The sequence below is a fragment of the Polyodon spathula genome, chromosome 1, assembly GCF_017654505.1.
Source record: "Polyodon spathula isolate WHYD16114869_AA chromosome 1, ASM1765450v1, whole genome shotgun sequence".
NCBI lineage: Eukaryota > Metazoa > Chordata > Actinopteri > Acipenseriformes > Polyodontidae > Polyodon > Polyodon spathula.
This window is the reverse complement of record NC_054534.1, coordinates 81,764,003-81,786,043: the sequence shown is the minus strand read 5'-3', so window position 1 is coordinate 81,786,043 and position 22,041 is coordinate 81,764,003. Positions and strand designations below refer to the sequence as shown.

The 22,041-nt window shown below is 35.7% G+C and overlaps 1 protein-coding gene across 3 annotated transcripts in view; it reads right to left on the bottom strand.

Annotated features, from left to right (window-relative positions):
- The window catches only part of bnc2 (basonuclin 2), a 251,601-nt gene that overhangs the window by 68,451 nt on the left and 161,109 nt on the right, over window positions 1-22,041 (bottom strand). For all 3 annotated transcript variants that reach the window (XM_041263944.1, XM_041263928.1, XM_041263935.1), the window contains 2 exons: window positions 6,804-6,906; window positions 2,395-2,630 (listed from right to left, as the gene is read on the bottom strand). In XM_041263944.1, the coding sequence (XP_041119878.1) occupies window positions 2,395-2,630; window positions 6,804-6,906 (339 nt within the window). The remainder of the gene's footprint in view (window positions 1-2,394; window positions 2,631-6,803; window positions 6,907-22,041) is intronic.

Sequence of the window (22,041 nt, the reverse complement as noted above, 5' to 3'; positions counted from 1 at the left end):
TTTGGCAATATTTGACCATTCTTCTTTACAAAACTGTTCAAGCTCTGTCATGTTCCTTGGGGAGCGTTGATGGACAGCAATCTTCAAGTCATGCCACAAATTTTCGATTGATTTTAGGTCGGGGCTATGACTGGGACACTCAAGGACATTTACCTTTTTGTTCCTTAGCCACTCCAGTGTAGCTTTGGCTGTGTGCTTTGGGTCGTTGTCATGCTGAAAGGTGAACTTCCGTCCCAGTTTCAGCTTTCTGCAGAGGGCAGCAGGTTTTCCTCAAGGACTTCTCTGTACTTTGCTACATTCATTTTCTCTTCTATTCTGACAAGTGCCCCAGTCCCTGCCGATGAGAAACATCCCCATAACATGATGCTGCCACCACCATGCTTCACAGTAGGGATGGTGTTCTTAAGGTGATGCGCTGTGTTGGGTTTGTGCAAAACATTATGATTTGCATTTAGGCCAAAAAGCTCCATTTTAGTTTCGTCAGACCACAAAACTTTTTGCCACATGGCTACAGAATCTCCTGAGTGATTTTTTTTTGCATACTTCAAACGGGATTCAAGGTGGGCTTTCTTGAGTAATGGCTTCCTTCTTGCCACCCTACCATACTTGGGATATTGTTGTCACATGCACACTTTGACAAGTCTTGGCCATAAAAGCCTGCTGCTCTTGCAAAGTTGCCATTGGCCTCTTGGTAGCCTCTCTGATCAGTCTCCTGCTCGGTCACCCAGTTTGGAGGAATGACCTGATCCAGGCAGGGTCTTGGTGGTGCCACACACCTTCCACTTCTTAATAATCGGATATTTAAGGCCTTTGATATTTTTTATACCCATCCCCTGATCTGTGCCTTTCAGCAACTTTGTCCCGGAGCTCTTTTGAAAGCGCCTTGGTGCTCATGATTGAGTCTTTGATTTGAAATGCGCTACCCAGCAGAGGGTACCTACAGGAACTGTTGAATTTATCCTGAAATCATGTGAATCACTACAATTTAACACAGGTGGAGGCCACTTATGGTGTGTGATTTTGAAGGTGATTGGTTACACCTGAGCTAATTTAGGATTGCTATTACAAGGAGGGTGGACACTTATCCAACCAAGCTATTTCAGTTTTTATTTTTATTTTTTTATTTTTTTATATAAAAATTTATTCACTGCCAATGATTTTTTTATTTTCTCCCAATTTGAAATGGCCAATTATTATTTATTTATGCTCGGCTCACTGCTACCACCCCTGCGCTTGGGAGCGGCAAAGACGAACACGCGCTATCCTCTGAAGTGAGCCGACCGCTTCTTTACACACTGCGGATTCACCATGCAACCACCCAGGAGCTACAGCGTAGGAGGACAACGCAGCCCTCAGGCAGCTAACAGGCAAGCCCACAGGTGCCTGGCCAGACTACAGGGGTTGCTGGTGCACGGTGACCTCCCCCCCTCCCCCCGGCGACGCTCAGCCAATTGAGCGCCGCCTCCTGGGATCTCCCATCCACGGTCAACTGTGGAATAGCCCAGACTCGAACCTGTGATGTCCAGGCTACAGGGCGCATCCTGCACTCACACAGAGCACCTTTACTGGATGCGCCACTTGGGAGCCCTCAGTTTTTATTTTTAATTAATTTTCTACAAATTTAAATAATATTTTTTTCACTTGGAAGTTGTGGGGTAGGATGTGTAGATAAATGAAAAAAAAAAACTATTTTAATTCATTTTAATTCTAGGCTATAAGGCAACAAAAGGTGAACATTTTGAAAGGGGTGTAGACTTTCTATAGGTACTGTATATGGCTCACACCTGGATGCAACGGAAGCCATTGGAGTCAGAGCATTCCTATTCAGAACACCCTTTCAGAAAAGTTTGTAAAACACCTTTGGGATAACCTTTTAATATCAGTGATTTACTCAGAAGAAATCCTAGGAAAACTCTCAGCTGAACAGAGAATTACCAAAATTTCTAATTTGACTATTGGTAGGTAACAATTTGTATATAGTACCACTGCTACACTATTGCATTAGTGGACCATGGTACAGCTATGGCAAAATATTTTGCATCGACATATAGAATTGACTGATTCTGCGTCATAAAGTCAAATTAAACTTGTTGAATATTGTTACATTAACATGTTGAATTACATACTGCTTTGTAGTTTTCCATATACTTAATGAAAAACCAACAAATTTTAGAAGTGACATTTTTTAAATCTAACATGAAATACTGTATTACTATTATGGCTTCCACTAGACTTTTGCGATATAATTTTATAGTTTCTTTGTTTACATGATAGATCTAAACAAAATATCAAAATTATGTTCATATGTTGGCCATTACAGTGGCACTGAAGATGATTTGGTAAAGGAAATCCTTTCTAGTCTTGTACATGAAAAGTGACTGGCTGGTGACTGACCTGAAGGATGTATCCCCGGACGTAGTCCCGCAGCGTCCAGCCCAGGCCGTGCAGGATGTGCAGCACCTCTTCCTGTTTCAGCACACTGAAGAGGCGGTCCAGCAGGATCTTGAGCCGCACAGGCACTGCCTGCGTGCCGTACAGCATCAGGCTGCTGATGTCAAACACCACGTTGGACTGCACGATCTCCACCTGCGTCGGGTGGTACAGGTGCTGGGTGCTGAGCTTGTCCAGCGCTGAGCGGTAGTCAGGAAGGGGGAAGCAAAACAGGGAACAGAATATAACAACGGTGTAGTAACACACTAGTCTAGTTTTGATCAGTCGAGACAATGGAAAGGAAACAAACTGCTCAGCAGAGGGCATGCCTTTCAAAAAAGATTTGCAGTTCATTAAAAGAAGCCACCATAACGTTAAAGGGATACTTTATACCATCTGCAATTTTTATATATAATGTCTCACTTGTTTAATATTCTGCTTGTTCTCTAAATTTTTTTTTCAGTCCTTTACTGGTTGTTTCTAAAGCCACCTCACTTCAGATAGCACACTAGTTAGTAAGCCTGGTAAATAATTACAATTATGTGTATATTAAGGTATGCATGTATTTTCTTATTTAGTTTAGTTTCATTTCTGATTGTGTGCCTCCCTTTCAGCAATACAATGACTTCAAAATACAAATGGGCATTAATGTTTTCCTGTGTAAAGAAAAAAGTGAATTCAGTCTCCCTGGGGATGTGAGCGATTTATTGTAAAATATATAAATAAGGCTTTAGAGAATATTCATTAAACTGTATTTACAAATGTTTTATAAACCAAATTTGATCAAATTAACTGCTACATTTTTTATAGTGGGGTCTTTGGACCCCACAATCACACATTAAAACGGCTTTAAAAAAGATGGCAATTTGTAGTACTCCCCCGAAGTAATTAAAAAATAAACAGACATTTTAATTGATGTCAGAACATTGAGTGGTTTGGTTTTAGCCATTTAAACTGATACCTTGCTGATAGCTTCCCAAACTAGTGTATGTGAAACATACCTAACCAAAATATTAAAACTTGAGCTCAATCAAAAAGCTGCTGCAGCTTGTGTATACAAAATGCAATTAAAACATTTCTCAATGAGATCTTTCATCAATATTTTCTATGATGTGATTCCAAGCCAAGGTTGCCACTAGGTTTGTGCGGCCCGCAGCAGGACCACAATTAGTTCACAGACACTGATGTTTACACGTTTCTTCTTCTTCTTCTTCTCACTGCAAACTTTGAACCCCATCCAGCTTTGACACACACGCTGTCTCTTCAGTTAATAACTATCAAGTTTCCCCTTGTCTCCTGTCTTCCTTTCTTTGAAGCAATTGCGCACTCAGCACCATGAGATAATAACACATCTATGAGATAAAAGCAGTGGCATTAATGTAATTGTCTGCCTTTTTCTCTTTAGCCTAATCCCCCTCCTTCCCTTCTTTCTTTCTGCAGTTTTGACTGCTTGTGTGACACCTGTTTTTGCCTCCTCAGATCCTACGACAGGTTTTCCGCTGACAAGGTTTTTGCCTGACAACAGATTCTGCCAGACACGAACATAATAAAAAAAATGAAGAACTACTTGTCAGAGTTGTTGCAAATGTGCAGATGAAATGAAATAAAAAAGACAGAAAATTCCTGACAGGTCTTTAAAAAAAAGGGCCCTGTGACGATCGCTCTCGGCCTGTCTGGCCAACTCCTGCAAGCCAAACAGGTGTTTTCTTTTATGTTCCTCTTTTTTTCATGGCGGAAAACATGAATAGTAAGGAATTTAAAAAGAATTGACTGTGAATTGAAGGATAGACCTTGTGTCGGCTGATTTGAGATTAAAAAAAATAATGACAGGTGGCTCTTTTTTAAAACAAAACCCTGAAAGTTTAAAACATTGGCGCTAGTTTTCTTTTCTAAAACTGAATCATTATTTTTTAATATATTTTACATGTACTATAATAATAATAATAATAATAATAATAATAATAATAATAATAATAATAATGTACACTATATAATAATTAATAATTAGTTATTATTATTATTACATTATTTCACATTTTTTCTTGTTAATGTACTAAATATTTATAACTATACAGTGTAAGGAGGATTGTGCACATTTAAAAAATATATTTTTTTATTGAGTGCACTGTGAATTAACTACACAGGCTGCATTAGAGAACAGACACATTTTAACAAAAAAACAGGGTATATGTAAGATGACACTGTATGTATGTTCTGACCTGAATATTATGTAATGTTGTGATTACATTGGAAACTTGTTGTCTTTCTGAATAGGAGAATCTACCCATTAATTAATAATCATTAGCCCTATAAAAGCCCTCTTGTCATTTTTTTTATTGTTTGGCCCCCCCCTCCCCTGCCTCCACTTTGCAGCAGCCTTGTTTAAGAGTAGGTGGCCCAAGGCCACTTGTCCTGCCGCCGGCATTAGTTAGTTTAAATCTTTTTTTTAGATATTACATATTCTGCCAGCATAGGGGAGGCTAATGAGCTCCTATGGACAAGGCCATGGGCCAAATGTTTCATATTCTATACCTGTATGGGAATGTTTCTGTTAAATCAATAAATGATCTTTCTACATCAATCGTGGATTCTCATTTCTGAATTATGTAATATGTAAAATGATAGAAAGGCTTATGTGTCATTGTATGTATGTAAGTAAGGGACTCATATGTTCTTAATTATTTACCTCCCATGCAAACACTATACAAGCAGCAGGACTCTTTCTCCTGTCCCTGGATCTCTCTGAACTACACTTGCTGCCACTGTGGAGCTCTGAGATCACTCAGAGGCCAAGGGACAACCTTACAAACCACTTTTAAGAAGTGATCTGCTAAATGTGGTGTAATATTACAGAAAATAAATAAACTGAAAGAAAGCAAATGCTTATACTGTAATTATTTTGACTACAAATTGGTCTTGAAATAGTGCTTTGGTAGAGTCAGGTATAACTTGCTCAAACAGCTATTCTCACTGAAAGTTAAGAATCTAGAGGTCTAATGGGGCTTTTGGTTGAGCCTGTTTTATACTTTAGAACTATTACACTGATAAAGGCATTAGTTGGTTTCCTGATTTGAGTTTTCTATAGAATAACCAAGTATTTGCTTTGTTGGTTGCATTAAAGAGAGTTTACATCATCACTTTATTCCTAACATGTACTTAATATCCTATTACGTGTGTTCTATAAGATTATGCACAGCAAACTGACTTTTCCATAGGAAAAAAAAGACATGAGGCAGAGAGTTAAGTTGATTTATCCATCATATTTGTTTCTTCTATATATTACATTGCCCAATTATATTTGGCCTATACATTTATATTATGCTTTCATTTAAAAATGTTCTCCAAATACAAAAAAAATGGAACAGACATCTATCAAACCAGCAGATCTTGGCTTGATGTCATTCAGTGTTAAAAAGGCAGCTTTATTGGGCCAATAACTGGGTTGGCAAAGAGTAAGTGCATGGGGTAAAGCCATACAGGAAGAGGTGTCAGTCACTGCAGCTGCCCTAAACCGGGGCTCCCTGTTTGAGGGTTGCAAGTCTTACACAGCAATATAGTGCCTTGGCTATGGCAGCAGGCTTATCTGTGCTATCTCATCACTAGTTGGCTAGACTTTCCCTGGGAAACAGGCAGTCAGCAATATATTACTTACCACACAGAGCTATCTCGAGATCAACTTGAATTCCCTCAGATCGTGCTATGCAATAGAAGTTGTAACAGATTTCAGATGTAGGAATTTAATGTAAGTGTGGTCTCCATAACCATGTGTTTTTTACTTTTCGTTTATAGCACCCACATTTTATGGGTACTATATATATTTACATTGTCCCAAAATACAATTCTCACAGATTTTACCCCAATGTTATAAACAAAGGCAGTCAGACAGCTTGCACTGCAGCTAAGGAAAAAAAGAATATAAAAAAAAACACTCCTAATCTTATCTGTCAAAAGGTGTTGTTTGCCCCTGCATTATCTCACGTTTTACTAATGTTCGAGCCCTTACCTGTGACTATCATTTCCATATTAAGCACAAATGCTGCAGGGCATTTAAGGTACATGGTAGTTGTCCTTGAATCTTGTTCCTATCAATATGTAATGAAAACCTATGTGTGGCCCCTCCTTGAAAATCCAGGTGATTTCTTTAGAAATAAATAACCAAAGCACCCAAGACACTGTCAGCTAAACAGGAGAACTGTATTTGGTTATCTGCCTGGTTCATGCAGCCTTCTGATATGAATCAACACTTTTATTTTGTTGTTGTATCTAACAAATAGCTACACATAAATAAAAAAAAAATACAGAAATAATAATAATAATAATAATAATAATAATAATAATAATAATAATAATAATAAACTTTTTTGGTGTCTTACCATGTGCCACCCATCCATGTTTACACTGGTCACAGGTGCGCAGGTTAATCTTCCCAGGCTGGAAACATTCACATGTGCAGTTTACCAGTGTGCAGCGGATGGCCTGGAGAAATATAAGGAAACACCATGGTCTCAAAATGTAGAGAAAAGGAGCAGCTTGAGAAGACCTTGAAAGTATCCTCCCACACAATTTACACCAACATATTCTGGAGGCCTAGGTTTGAATTGGAAACAAGTGAAATTAGTTGGTCTCATACTTAGTGAATAGCTGTCCACAAAACCACCACACATTTAGATCCAACTCATGATGGCAGTCTCTGTTTGAGTCGAGAGACTGAAATGCATGTGGTTCTGTCAGACCAGATTGAAATGCATTGTTTGAACTGTGTGGGGGAGTTTGCAAACCAAACCTGATGAACATGTCTTAAACATGAATACTATATTCAGAAATAATATTGTTTTATGAATAAGTACACAAACAAATAAATGCACAAAAGGCACTGTATCTTGCAAATGCAGTAGAAGTGGTAGGGTCCTGCAGCCATTTGTTTTGCACATATATCTTACAGTACATATGAACATGAAACTGAAGCCTATAGTAATCTAGGAACTGGGTACTTATAACTAGAAATAAAGCAAGAATATACAGTTGTAGTCACAAGTTTACATACCCCAGTGGAAATTTATATTTGAAAGAAATTTCTCGAAAACAAAGAATTTTAGGAAAAATCTTTTGTAGCAAAATAGAAATAGATGTCTACAATTATTTATTTTTGCAAAACTCAAAAAATGCTAATTCAAAAGTATTCATACCCTTAGATGCTATGATAGTATTGTCTACAAGGTGCTAGAAATTGCTAAAGAAAATGATAATGTTAATTCTAGAAAAGTCTAGAAAACGCTGGATTGTAGGCGAACATTCTTAGAGAGTATAAAAGGGTTAGGGATAAGATGATTGCTGTCATTACAAATAAGTCAAGATGGGAAAAAGTAAAGAGCTATCTGAAGACCTTAGGTAGAAAATTATTTAGTGTCATAAAACTGGAGAAGGCTACAAGAAGATTTCCAAGCATTTGAATAGCCCAATTACAACTATTGTTTCTATTATCAAGAAGTACAAGACTCATGGTGCTGTCACAGTGCTCCTTCGGTCTGGAAGAAAGAAGGTTCTTTCACCAAGAACAAGTCGAAGAATTGTAAAGAAGGTTAATAACAATCCAGGATTGACTGCCAAAGATATTCAAAGTGAACTGGCTGCAAGTGGGACTGGGGTTTCCATTTCAACCACAGGTCGAGTATTGCATGGTGAAGGTCTCAATGGTCACAGGACAAGGAAAAAGCCACCTTAGGAAAATGTCACAAGGACAATCGCAAGTTTGGAAAACAACATTTGAATGATAGCTATGAGTTCTTGTCAAAGGTTTTGTGGTGATAAAACAAAAATTGAGCTATTTGGTCACTCTGATAGTCGTTACATTAGGAGAAAGTCTGGTGAGGTGTACAAAGAAAAGAACACCATACCTATTGTCAAGTATGGAGGTGGTAATATCCTTCTATGGGAATATTTTTCCTCTAATGGCACAGGAAATGTAGTTCCAATATATGATAAAATGGCTTCCCTAGCGTACCAAATGTTACTGGCCGATCATCTAAAACCCTAAACTACAAAACTTAATTTAAAGCACTATTGGACTTTCTAACATGACAACGATCCAAGCACACATCAAAATCTACTTCAGAATGGATAAAGAAGAATAAAATTAAGGTTCTGGAATGGCCTAGTCAAAGTCCCAATCTAAATCCTATTGAGAATCTATGGTATGAGTTGAAGAAGGCTGTGTACAAGAGAAGTCCTCAGAATTCAAATGAACTGGAACAATTTTGTGTTGAAGAATGGTCTAAAATCATTAAAGAATCATGCCAAAAGCTCATTGACAAATATCCTAATCATTTAAAAGAGGTTATTATTGATAAAGGTTCCTCAACTAGCTATTAATTTAATTGTCCTTGTCAGGGTATGAATAATTTTAAATTGGCATTGGAGTTTTTCAAAAAAACTGCTGAAATAAATAAAGGAAAACTTTTGCTACAAATATATAATTATATATTTGTAGCATTTGTTTTTGAGAAATTTCTAGAAATGACACATTTCCATTGGGGTAAGTAAACTTCAACTGTAGAATTAATTGTATGTTCTGGAACATCACTGTAATCACTGTAGAACGATAAACTCAGAGTATAGGTATAAGTTTTTCTTTTATAATAATCACTCATTATAGTAATTAACAATAACTATGAATGCAGTAAAAAAAATTTAAAAAAAAAAAAAAAAGCTGTCTTTATGCCCTTTTGGTGACTGGTTAATTCAATTTCCACGGTGTTTCAAAAGCTAGTTATTACCCTAGCCCGACAGCCTATATTGTTAATGTTTTAAAGCATGTTTATCAGAGAAATATTCCTATTCCTATGTTTTTTTTTTATTATATTTAGTTTATTTGTAAGTCTAGTTTAAACCAAATGTATCATTTTAATTTATTGAAGAAGTCATTGTAGCAAAGCCATGGGCAAGTACAACGCTAACATGAGTACTTATGAGTCTATAGGAGCTTTTTATTTCATGAAAATGTTGGTCTCCACAAAGAGATTATCCTTACAGCAATGCACCCTTTCTGGCAATGCAAGGCTGTGGTTCCGAGTGTCAGTACAAAGCACATTCAGTGAGTTGTTGTCTGCTGGGGAAGCGCGGTAGGGTAGACACAAATAACACATTCTTCCAGTGGAAAGCTTTGAAGACCTGAATTTTTTTTAATTACCAAAGAAAAATAATAAATAGCTACACAAAACAATATGCAATTAACACAGACTTTAAATGGGGTTCTCTGTATAGAGTGACATCAGTACAAGCCTTGCAGTAACCCAAATGCACGATTCCTCAGATGTTTTTGAGGGAGAATAGAGATTTTGTTTATAATTTACACTAACCCACCACAGAAAGCTCCCACTTAACATCAATAGATATTGACCACATAATACTTCAGGGCTGCTCTTTCACTAGCATTGTTTTCAACTTATATGTTTATTAATTTGATAATTAATTTATTTCCCTACGTGGAATATGCATACTTTTTTTTATTACCATTACATTATACAGATCAACTAAAACACAATATTGTTTTATGCTATAGGCATGATGGTCCTGTAGAGAACCATAAGGACATTAATTAAAGGCTGTCTGGGATAGGTTTATTAAGCTTTTGTTCCAGCACAAAATTACTATGGAATATGTGGTCATGTATGTAGGATTAAAGAAAAAAAAAAGAAAAAAGAAAAAGCAAGGCTGTTAATGTCATTGTTTTATTCTTGTTGTGCACCTTTGTTGTTTTTAATATTGGCAGGTATATGAAACGAAGCAGCTTCTCTTTTCTTTCCACTTTAAGACAGCATCTAATTGAATGTGTCAGCCTATTCCAAAGGCCATTTTAATTGAATGTAACTGTTCGATCTGCATTGCAATCACATGATCTCATCTCTATTAAGTTGTATATTTCAAATGAGACACTGAATGTTCTTTTTTTTTGTAACCAGTTGAGTTAAAACTATAAGCAAAACAAAACTCAATGCTTAATTTGAAGAGGAACACCCTCTTCTCAAATTTGTTTGAAAATATATATATTTTATGAGTTTACCGGTATCCATCTTGTTTACCCTTTACTATTTTTATGTAATTTGAGTTTCTTGAGAGAAATAAAAACACAACTTTTTGCTCTGGGATCCCCTAAATTTACCACACATGCTTAAAGAAACCAGGAAAATACTGTAAAAATGACTTTTCTTTTTTTGCTCTAAATGTCTATACATTCTCGCTAACTGACTATCTTATAGAAAGTTACCAGTAACTGGTACGCTGCTGTATGTTTAAAGAGTAATATTTAATTTATTATTTCACATTAAGCAAATTTTTTGAGAACAAAAACAAGTTATGTATTACAATTTGAAAAAAAGTCAATTATCTTTAAAATTATTATTATTATATCTTATTACAGCTTATCTAGACCTAATCTGAAAAATGAAAATGCATCTAGTATGTAAGCCTTGCTGATTTTACTTATTTGAGGATGTAGTGTACATTCAGAATAAGGCTCTGTTGTATTTTTTCAGCACAGATGTAGCTGCAGTGAGAGATGAGGATTTGCATAAGCGTACTCCCACAAGACTTCTCCACGTACAAAGTGAAACAATTTGTATCAAACTGAAAAGAGAAAGGCAAACAGAGTCGACAAGTAACCTACAGGTGTTAGCTATTTACTGACTGTGATAACTGCTTTTTTTTTTTTTTTTTTTTACTTACAGGAGAATCGACATCAAAGTATGTGACGCGCTGATAGCTGTTTAGAGTCCCGCAATTAGCTGTAATCACGCAGGAACTGTAAAGCTATGACAGATAAACAAAATAAACAACTGCCTTTTATTTTCTAATTGCCCTGCGAATACTTTTCCATGACTCTCTATGTAATCATTAAAAAGCATTCTGGAATGTGTATCGTACACTGTGCATGCCAGTGTTTCCATGTGCTGTTAAAAGAAGCATGTCATTTTCAGGCAATGTGCATGTGAGGGGGTGATTGATATAAAGCATATTCTATAGTAATGCTGTGACTTTAGGGGATGATAAAGAAGAAGAAGAAAAAGAAGAAGAAGAAGAAGAAGAAGAAGAAGAAGAAGAAGAAGAAGAAGAAGAAGAAAGAAGTGCTATAATACCAATACATTTATTGGTTTTACTGTCTGATTAATATAATGACTAAAAACTATACTTCTTTGTAATATGCATAATTATTATAATTACACTGATAATTCACATTAATAAAAAATAAATAAAAAGGCCAGAGATTTAAATAATTTTGTTGTAAATGCATATATTGGTCATTATGCATTTTTGATGTGATTAAAGGAAAAAAAAATGTCAGAGTATGAAGTTTCGAATAAAAGATTCAGACTGCCTCTCTGCTCATGAGAGACAGAAACTCCCCAGGAAGCCTCTCAAGTGACCAATTAGTAGACTGCATTGACAGGTCATGAAAGTCCCTCTCCGGTGCGAGAGAGCTGTTGGGGTAGCAGGGCTGGGAAGGGGACCAGGAACAATCAATAAACACCACAAAAGCATGTAGGAGTTATAATATGTATTAAAGGATTTGTATTGAAGAGAGGGATTTACATTGAGTTTAAATTCATTTAGTGATCAAACTGATTTAAACCAAAAAAAAGTTAAGTGGTAAGGAAATTACGTTGGATTTTGGAGAATAATACATTTGCTTCATGAATTTAAAAATTCTGATTGAGTTTAAAAAGAAATGTACCTAGCCAACAAGAGGTAGAATGTAAAAGGTCACTAGATTTAAAGACAAATTCGCTTTTAAGTACATTTTATTTATCACTTTATTTTAATAAAAGGTACTGGTCACATTATATTGGAAAATCAAGATAACACCTTACTAACCCTGTATTTAAATGCATTAGTTACTAAAATGATATGCTGGGATCTGAGACCTAACAATACAACATAAAGTACTTCATTTTTATGATTATATATTACATGGTATAGATTAATGCTATTTATATTTCAAATGATTCAGATCCATTCAATAGATTTATTTATTTAGAAGGAAGGAACAAACTATATTTTATGCTATCCAAAGTCTATGAGCAAACATTTAAACTAATATTTATTTTTTGTAAGGTATTATTATTATTATTATTATTATTATTATTATTATTATTATTATTATTATTAATAATCCAAACTTATACATTAACAATATTTGTATGTGTTTCATTGGGCGTTATGACTGCACTAGAAAACATTTTATTTGTGGCTATGTTTAACTGCCCACAGCATTCCCATTATATTCCATTAAAAGCAATAATTACTAAAATTATAACTCAGGGTCAGGAAAGTGACGTTATACTAATAAAGTACTACATTTTCACCAGAATTAACGTAATGCACCAGCCACAATATAATGTTAAAATTACAAATGGTCTGTACCGTAACTATGCAATGAACCTGACAGGTTTTATAATTTTAATACAGAGTGAAATATTTTTTTAGTTGATTACCCAGAATCTTTAGGGTTCCTCTGTGAAGTATGTTTCTATTGTAGATACAGTCAACTGTAATTCAACCTAAATGGCAACCTGCCCACAATTAAACACAAACACTCAAGCATGGAAGAAACATTTTTATTATTAGTAAAAAGTCCCTGTTGTAGAGTTACACTTTAATACATTTTAATTTATCTCTCCTGCTAAAGTACTAACCCAAAAGGGATTTGTGATACACATGTGTAATTACAGAAGGCTCAATTCTTTTTTTTCTCAAACATGTTCAAGATAGACAGAAACCAACAACTACCCCCCTTTTGATCTGGGCAACTAAAACATTAATACCAAAATACAATAAAAAAAAAAAAAAAAAAAAAAAAAATCTGCCTCTACATAAATGCATTTATTTTAGAGTAAGCAGAAAGCACTACTTAAACCACAAAGGTCATCATAAAACAGCTAAAGTACACAGCATTTTAGGTCTTTCTTTGAGGGTGTATAATAGTGCATTTCACATCTCTGAGTGTTACAAAACCTTACACAAAGACAGGCTTGTTAAGTGGTTACTGGAGGTTTTAAACTTTGAAATGTGTACCAATAAAAAAAAAAAATACATCTAAATTCTTAATAATGATTTAATTGATTTGGAACTAAGCTTTTTTTATTGCTAATTTTTAATTCATTAACAGAATGGTATCTGCTTCTAATATAATGTAGTTTACAGGGGCTCTGATTAATCCTTACAGTTACATGTAGCCAGCGCTGGTCTGGGGGTAACTTACCCTCTAATTTTGATACAGAGAGTAAAATGTATTTTCAGGGGGTACAATGCAACATTATCATGAAGTAATGTATAATCTTGAAAAGTACCGTAGATACTTTAATGGTAATGGGGTAGGCATTAAAAAAGAGCCTTTCATTGTTACTGCAATGTTACTGTGAACTACTGTACAACCACACATGTGTTCTGCAAGGTTCTTTATCGGCTCAGTGCTTTTTTTTCGTTACTTGTATTTTAACATTACATTCTAAAACTCAGTGAGCATGTTAAAACTTCAATATAAAGCCATGCAGATAAATAAAATTAGAAAATGAATTAATAAGTTAGAAAAACTGTTTGTTTAATATTATAGGCACCTTTTTTTAGTGGTTGCCTCTGACGATGGTTCCAATTGGATTTTCAGCTGGACTGGAGTGTTTACGCTTCAACCTGTGTAGCTTGCTGGCGAATTTTCTATTCTTACTGTGATTGGCTGCAAAGACAACAGGGCTTGACAAAGATTGGATAATGTTTGCTGGGTTGTTTTTTCTTTTGTAGTTTCCCAGTAACTGAAGACATTGTATTCTGGGAGATGTAGTTGCTAGTGGAACTTTTAGACAAGCCATGCTGCAAAATTGCTTTGCATATTTTTACACATTAAATTTAAATTTAGTGCTCATTTCTAATTTTTTTAAAGCATAACAATGGCAGGTATGCAGCTCATCTGGACCGCAGCATGTAGCTGATATTTATGTTTGCTGTTTCATGACTGATTTATGTTTGCTGAAACATAGCCTCGGTTTAACATGATTATGACTATGCTGAACTAAGCAAACACCAACACCAGCCACAATATATTTTCTGAGCCAGCCTCTAAAGGTTAATTTGCTTTGGTGATGTATTTCATTATTCTCATAATGCATTATTAGTTGTTATGATAATAAAAAAGAGCTTTTTTCTTTTCTCAAAAAATTTACTGAATCTCTTTTTTTTCCCTTATTGATTAACCCTAGGGTCAAAACAACAAAACAAACAACTGGGAAATAGACATCTCGTGCTTTTTAGTATTGCATGCAGTATTAACATTACATAATTGCACACCATTATCATATTTACAGTATGTGGTACTTTTTAAAAGCTGCTTTAAGGATGCCATCATTAAAATGTAATCTTGGTCTTATTTGTTCTAAATACAACATCAGTGTAACCCATTGTGACAGGGTGCTTGTGTCACGTGTGTGAGTAACTGCTGATTAAGCTATACAGAGAGACAATGGAGGTGGAGCTGAAAAGCCAGCACCGGCGCTCAGGATTTATTCACAAAAAGAAAGTAAACAAAGTGGTCATGTGACATTACCATCTGACACATACAGCAAGCTGAACAAAAATAAAACACAGTACAAAAACTACAAATAAAAGGTCCCAGACAGGGCAAGCACTAGCCTTATAAACGAGGTGTCCCACTCCAGGAACTACAGTTACACTACGAAACCCTCACTATACATTACATGGGATCACTATCCCCTAAACTAACCTACTTATGAGCCAGTATTCTTACGACGAGTCCAGCTGCCTCATATGGCCTTGGCTGGGTATTGCCTTCATAAGTACCGCTTGCAGTTTCATAGTTGCGCAGCTGTCATTCCTGCAGAGCACATGTTCTCCTCCTGAGTGTAGCATGGCACTGCAGTCGAACAGAACCACCTCCACCGGATGTTTTTAAACTGACGGACACTCGGTCAAGACCTGCCAACCTGCTGATTGAGGACGAGAAGAGCCAATCACCTGCTGCCCTTCCCCTCAACCAAGCCTAGCAGGCAGCCTGTCTCAACTGAGCACCCGTCTGTAAACAATAATTTAATCACACAAATCAACTCCAAAAAAGACACATGATAAACCCATATCACACCAACACTATTTCCCCATTGTGCGGGGCAATCGCCCTGCCACACCCATTGATCAGGATGTGTAATCCACTGCATTTCTTTTTTTTTTTTTTTTTTTTTTTACGGAAAGGGACATTTCATTTTCCTAAGTGACAATCCTTGTCGTCTCATATTGTTTTCAATTTCCATTTAAATGGTCCAGCATGATCTGTTAGATGTAAGTGTCGGAAAAGCTATTTATAAGAGACTAGCAAATGTCTCTAATAAAATGCAAAATGCTATTATCACAAAACCCAAGCAACAGCTTTGGAGAACTCCCTCTGACAGCTCTGCTTGTCAGTCTGGTTTGGCTAGGTATCTTTTTGAATTGCACCTGGGGTTACTAAATAACTACATGTTTATTGTGAGCTGCAATTTAGTACCGTACAGTCTACTGTTTCCTTATCTGACACTGTTATTCCAAACTGCCCGTCAAGAATCATGATTATCAGAACAACATAAAGCAATACAGTGGTCTTGGATTACAGTCTAAATACGTGTGCTGTGAGACATAGCCTTGGTTTAACATGCTATGTCTAGAAAAAAGCTGAGGCAAGCTGTGGTACTGTCCTGTCTAGAGAAGGCTCATCTTAACTATTCTTTCAAGTAAGGCTACTCAGGCTAGAGCCATATAAGTTTTGTACAACTTGGGTACTAACTATATTCTTTCATGTCACATTTGCCAACTTTTTAAGAATGATTGTATTGTGCTGGTAGGGGTATGTGGGTGTGAATAGAAATATTCTATAAATCCCTGTTCATGTTGATCTTGAACAGTATAAGAATGTTATGAAAATGTAGAACTTTGGGTCATGCTATGCTATAAGCAGTAACATTGTTTGTTTTCAGACTTGAAAATAAATATTTTTTGAGAAAGTGGCACAGCATTTAGAATTGAAATGGACTATAGATTCCAATCTTTACCTTAACCCTGTAATGTTTACAATGCCTTTGTATACACCTCTTCTTTGGCCTGGATCTACGTTTTGTTAACATCTACCTTAGAATTAGGCATAGGCAAGAGGTTCTGATTTTCTTCTCACCTTCACAGTGTATTTAATTACATTAAATCAAAATGTAAAACAAAAACAAAAAATTTAAATCTTGAACAAGGTTATTTACTATCGTTCTTCACTCTATAATGTAATGATTTATTAAAATGCCGTAGAGCTAAAGCTCTGGAGTAATTAACAGGTTTATTAATGCATGTATTATATTTAGCTCAAAAGTCATCAATTACAACTTAAAGAGATGGGGGAAAAAATCTGAAGCTTTGATTCATCCCTGCTTAGCATATCTGGGGATCTCCTTTTGTGATTTGAGATGTCCTAGTGGTTGACTACATCAACAAACCCCTTGATGATTCGCCATTGTGCTCTGCAGTCCATGCTCCCCACAGTAATGCAAGCTGGCAGTTTTCACATGCAGATTGTAAAAGCAGTCAAGACTGCTGTGAGTCTCGCTCTTGGGTTAGGGAGCTGCTATTTACTCTTTTACCAAAGATGAAGTTTAAATAGCAATATGATAAATAAAACAGTATCGCCAATACTAGTCAGATATGCCTTTTGAAGTGTAACTTGGGCTCCTTGGTTCTAAATTGGAATTCATTTTTCATGTAAAAAATAAATGATTTGGGGCTGTTAATGCAAGCCCTGCATAATAAACTATATATATAGATATATATATTATATATATATATATATAGATCCCTATATATATCTATATATATATAGATATTTTTTTCTTACTTCGGTAATGTAATCTTTAATTATAAAGGAATAATAATGATGTAAAAAAAAAAGAAAAGAAAAAAAAGCCTGGGATGCAGTTTAGTTCTTTCTTGTTTAATTAATAAAACACTTTTTTATTTTATTTTTGAGTTTCTGGCCAGTATTTAACCTGGTCTGATTCATATTGCCGCCTTGAATCGTGTGTTTATTTACTATTCTGCTTGTTATTTAGAGCTATTAAAGTTGTTTATTTTTGTTCTGTATTGCCTTTTTGAGATATGACAAACAATGACAACTGGCTCTTCACTAAAGAAGCCTGGCTATTAAATAATGCAGCTTTAAATGGCTTCTAAACTTTGTTTTGAAATATAGGGCCCATGCTGACTGTTCTTAGGAGTGTTTTCTTAAGGACAGTTTTTTGAAGAGTGTTTATAAACATTATCTTAGGTAAACAGTCTTGAACGGTTTCATGAATATGAGATCAAGCACAATTAATTTAAGTAGTTGCTTTTGACTTTCTTTTCATTTTTCATTGAAAATGCCTTAAACTGAAACTAAGTTGGTGAAATACATTACACTATGTATGCTTCTGGTGAAATGTACCTTTTAAACTCCCAAACTGGAAATTACATCTACACAAACTGCTGAATTATCCAAGCTCACATTCCTGGTTCACAGAAAAAAGGTTTACTGCTTTTAAACAAAATATTACCATCAGTTGTGCTTTTACCCTGTTAAAAGGCCGGCCTGACAGCTGATGAGATATTTAACTGTCTAATAAAGCAATTAAGACAAAGCTGTCTGTTCTGCTGCCATCCATGTCAAGAACCTTCTAATAACGCTTTCTTTCTGTAATTATATTTCTCGTTTCTATTAACAAGGTGAAAATTCTGCTGGTTTATGAAAATGAATATGTACAATTACTGAAATAATAGAACACAAGGCCGAACACAAACAGTTCATTTGCTGAGGCAATTACCCACATCCCTGTCAAAAGGATGAAAGAACGAATAAAAAAAAAACAAAGCAAGAAAGAAAGTAAACATGGGGGCCCCTGATGATTTATGTGGAAGTGTTTCTAATTCCAAAGCTCTAATATGGACAATATGTCTGTGGTCGGGTTGGATTATGTTAATAAACATATTTGTCACCGCAGAGAGGAAGGTTGTTATCAATTGTCTTGCCAGATACTTCAAATTAGTCACTCAAGAGTCTAGCCAGGGTTTCCACTATGGCTCAAAGGAAAGTGGGGCAGAGGCTCAGAGCTCTTTCCTGAGGGAGCGGAAAAGGGGGCATTCTGCTATCAGCGATCTTCAGAACCATAATGGAGATAGCAGAGCTGGTTCAAACTGCAGCAGGGTCCCTTGAAAGTAAGACTGGACTGCTGTAGGAAATCTACTGCCGACTTCCTAGATGCTACTAATGAATGCCTTTGTGCCTTCTTGTTTTGTTTTTCCTGAACAAAAAAGTATGAAACATCATATCCCGGCTAGTTGGCTAGAAAAATGTAACCCAGCCCTATTGTTACAGTATTACATACACTAAGCAGTATGTATGCTAGCTATCAATACAAACACAATACAGCATCTTATTAATATGATATAACATCTTATTCATATCTTATTAAAAACATCTTATTAATATGAACCCCTTCAGTCACTGTGTGAATGACTGTAGTAAGTTTCCTATCTATGTATCTACTTTATAATGCATATGTGTTTTTTTCAAATATATGACAGGACAAATGTAACTACAAACGTGTGGCTGAAGGGGGATACATAACATAGTAACATAAATAATAATAAAAAAAAAGAAAGAAAAAACATTTTACAGCGATGTTGAAATAATTAGGGGAAACTAAATGTAGAAGCCTGGCTTTATTTTATTAAGGTTGTGATGCTAATAATGTTCTATAATGTTTAGCAGAGTAACTATCATTGGTTAATGTGAAACAAATGGCAAATATGTCCCATGTGTAACAAGGAGAAAGGAGAACACTGAAATACTGGCATGGAACATTTTTGTTTTTTTACTAACACTGTTTAACCCACAACAGGTTTTTGTTACAACCAGTTTTCTTTTTTTTTCTTTTGTAGAGAAAGGCTGTTTAAAGTGTCAAAGGCTGGCTGGGACTGCTGTCTTTTGTTCACTGGAAAACAGATAACAAGATAATTACTGCTTGGACACCTACATTTGACTAGCAGACCATGGTTTCAAACCTGAGCACTACAACAAATAGATATACATGCGTTTTACAGTGGCCTGATATCGAGGATATGTTAAATGCTGCCTTTGGGGCTTGCTTTGTGAGAATGTCAGGAGGTGTGCAGTAATTCGTCATCATTGGTGGCTGCCTAAAGTGTCAAAGGTCACAGCAAAGATGAACATGTGGTTGCAGAATACATTCCTGAACAGCAGCATCACTGAATGCAACTTTTGCACCAGGGGTGAAATTATCAACAACAAAGAAGTGCTCACATGAGCAGCCCGGTGTAAACAGTAAAACAATGGAGCCAATTTGACTCTCAATTAATAAATACTTCTAAAATGTATAGATATTGGTACACTATCATTTTTTAATAAAAAAAACAAGCCTTAAAAAAATAACTGATACAACATAACCAATTCACCATAAACAAAGAAGCTGAAAATACTGAAAGCTTTGTAGCCTCTGCATGTATCACTCAGTCATGTACTGTAATATAACACTTAAGTTAAATCTTAAATGGTAAGTACACTATACAGTAACTGCTGTAGAGATGGTTTTGTTTCAAGATATCCTAAAAAAACAACAGTGTTTAGGTCATACTTAAGATAGGCTAAAAGAGAGGACTCATGGCACCTGCCAAAATTGTGCGTTTGAACAGTAGATTCAGGGCTAAATAAAAAAATTAAATAACTATAATATAATAATACATTTTGCAGTTCGGTAATTGTACTGTACTGCACTTGGTCAAGAATACTGCATTATAACACACACACAAAAAAACACATAAAAATACTTTTCCCCTTTTGTTATGTGGCCAGAGATTTCCAGCTATTCCAGGAAAAATCTTTCTCCCAGAGATCAAACTGAGGCTTGTGACAGCTAGCAGTGTCCAGAGTAATGTTCAAAGCATTCGGGGGGAGCGAGGGGCTGTGACTGATCTTTCCCTTCCCCTGCAGTCACCTGCTGATTTTGTCCAGGTGTTATATTGCTATCTTGAGGCGCTGGAGTTCAGACAGAGAGAAGACTTTGCCAATCCTTTTGTCTAGGATTGTGCATTCCTAACACAGATGGTGGACAGCCACAACCTGGACAACGCCAGGCTCAATTACCCTCACCTATGCAGAGGGAGAGACTTATCCTCTCCAGAATGCGAGGGACCTTAAATGCTGTAATTAAGGGATTAGGGCAGGATGGTCTTGACTGAAAAAAATAGAGGGTTCAATATGTCATAAAATCACCAGGAGTCTGGATTCCAGAACCCGGGAGAAAAGTAAGAAGTAATCAAATTGGATTTGCATGCCTCGTTTATTTTCTGAACATTCGTGCTGTCTCAATTTTTTTTATTATTATTATATTTTTTTTTTACAAAGATGCAGTTTTTCTAAGGCTTGGCAGTCACACTGGGTGTTTTATAGTACTTCACACTGGCAAAGAAAGAATCACAGAAAAATGAACCGAGTCGGCAGAAAATAATTCTCATAAAATTTAGAGTGGAGGCATACTGCTCACCTGCCAATCAGCATTTTTTTTTTATTGCATGAAGTTATGGTAGTTTTTTTTTTTTTTTTTGTTTGTTTTTCTAATTTGTATTGTGTATCTGCAAGAGAACTGGCAATTACCACACACACTGCTGTTTTTAAAATCACTGCACATGTGCAAGGGTTATTATACATAACAAAGCCAGAGAAACATATTTGCATACCGTAGAAATAATCTGCCTTCAAATATCAAGATTTTGATCCTGGTTCAAGTTCCACTAACTGCTGATCTGAAACAAGCTCATATAAACCTTACTATGTATTTGCGGTACTGCTTCACTCCTTCATGCTGCCCTGCTCTCAAAACCTACCAAGGTAAAAACTAAGAAGAAAAAAGAAAAGAAAAGAAAAGAAAGAAAGCAAGATGAAGCATCACTATGGTAAAGTGAACTGAAGAATGATAAAGAAATGGGACATTTTATGAAAGTATATGTATTATATTAGAATAGTAAAAACACAACAAACTGATTTACCTCTGGCCTGCATGATCTGGCTGCTGTAAGTATTGCTTTGACATAATATTTTATCTGAAGTGATTCAACGGCATGTTTGTGTTTGCTAGGTGTAAAACCAAAAAGATATAATAACAACGACATATTCTTTAGCCTCCTTGCAGCCTGGTTATATATTGTATGTTTTAACTGCTAAATAAAAATAAAAATGAGACGAGTGTTTTTTAAGGTTATTTGATTAGTTGAAAGTGACTTAACCCATTAACCATTGTTAGGTTTAGAGCTACATTCACACAATGCAAATACAGGCCTGAATACATGGAGATACTGTATTATCAATTTAAAGATGAATTAATTATTTACAGTACAACACTGTTGTCAGGCATTGTACTGAGCAGCCGTAAATGTATCCTATTTACCCTTATTCAGTCATCCTCTTTATCTCTCTCCATTTTTCTAATGACAGAGAAAACTCCCAAATGCCAAGGCCACCTGCACTGATTGCTCTTCTCCCCCACACCCACA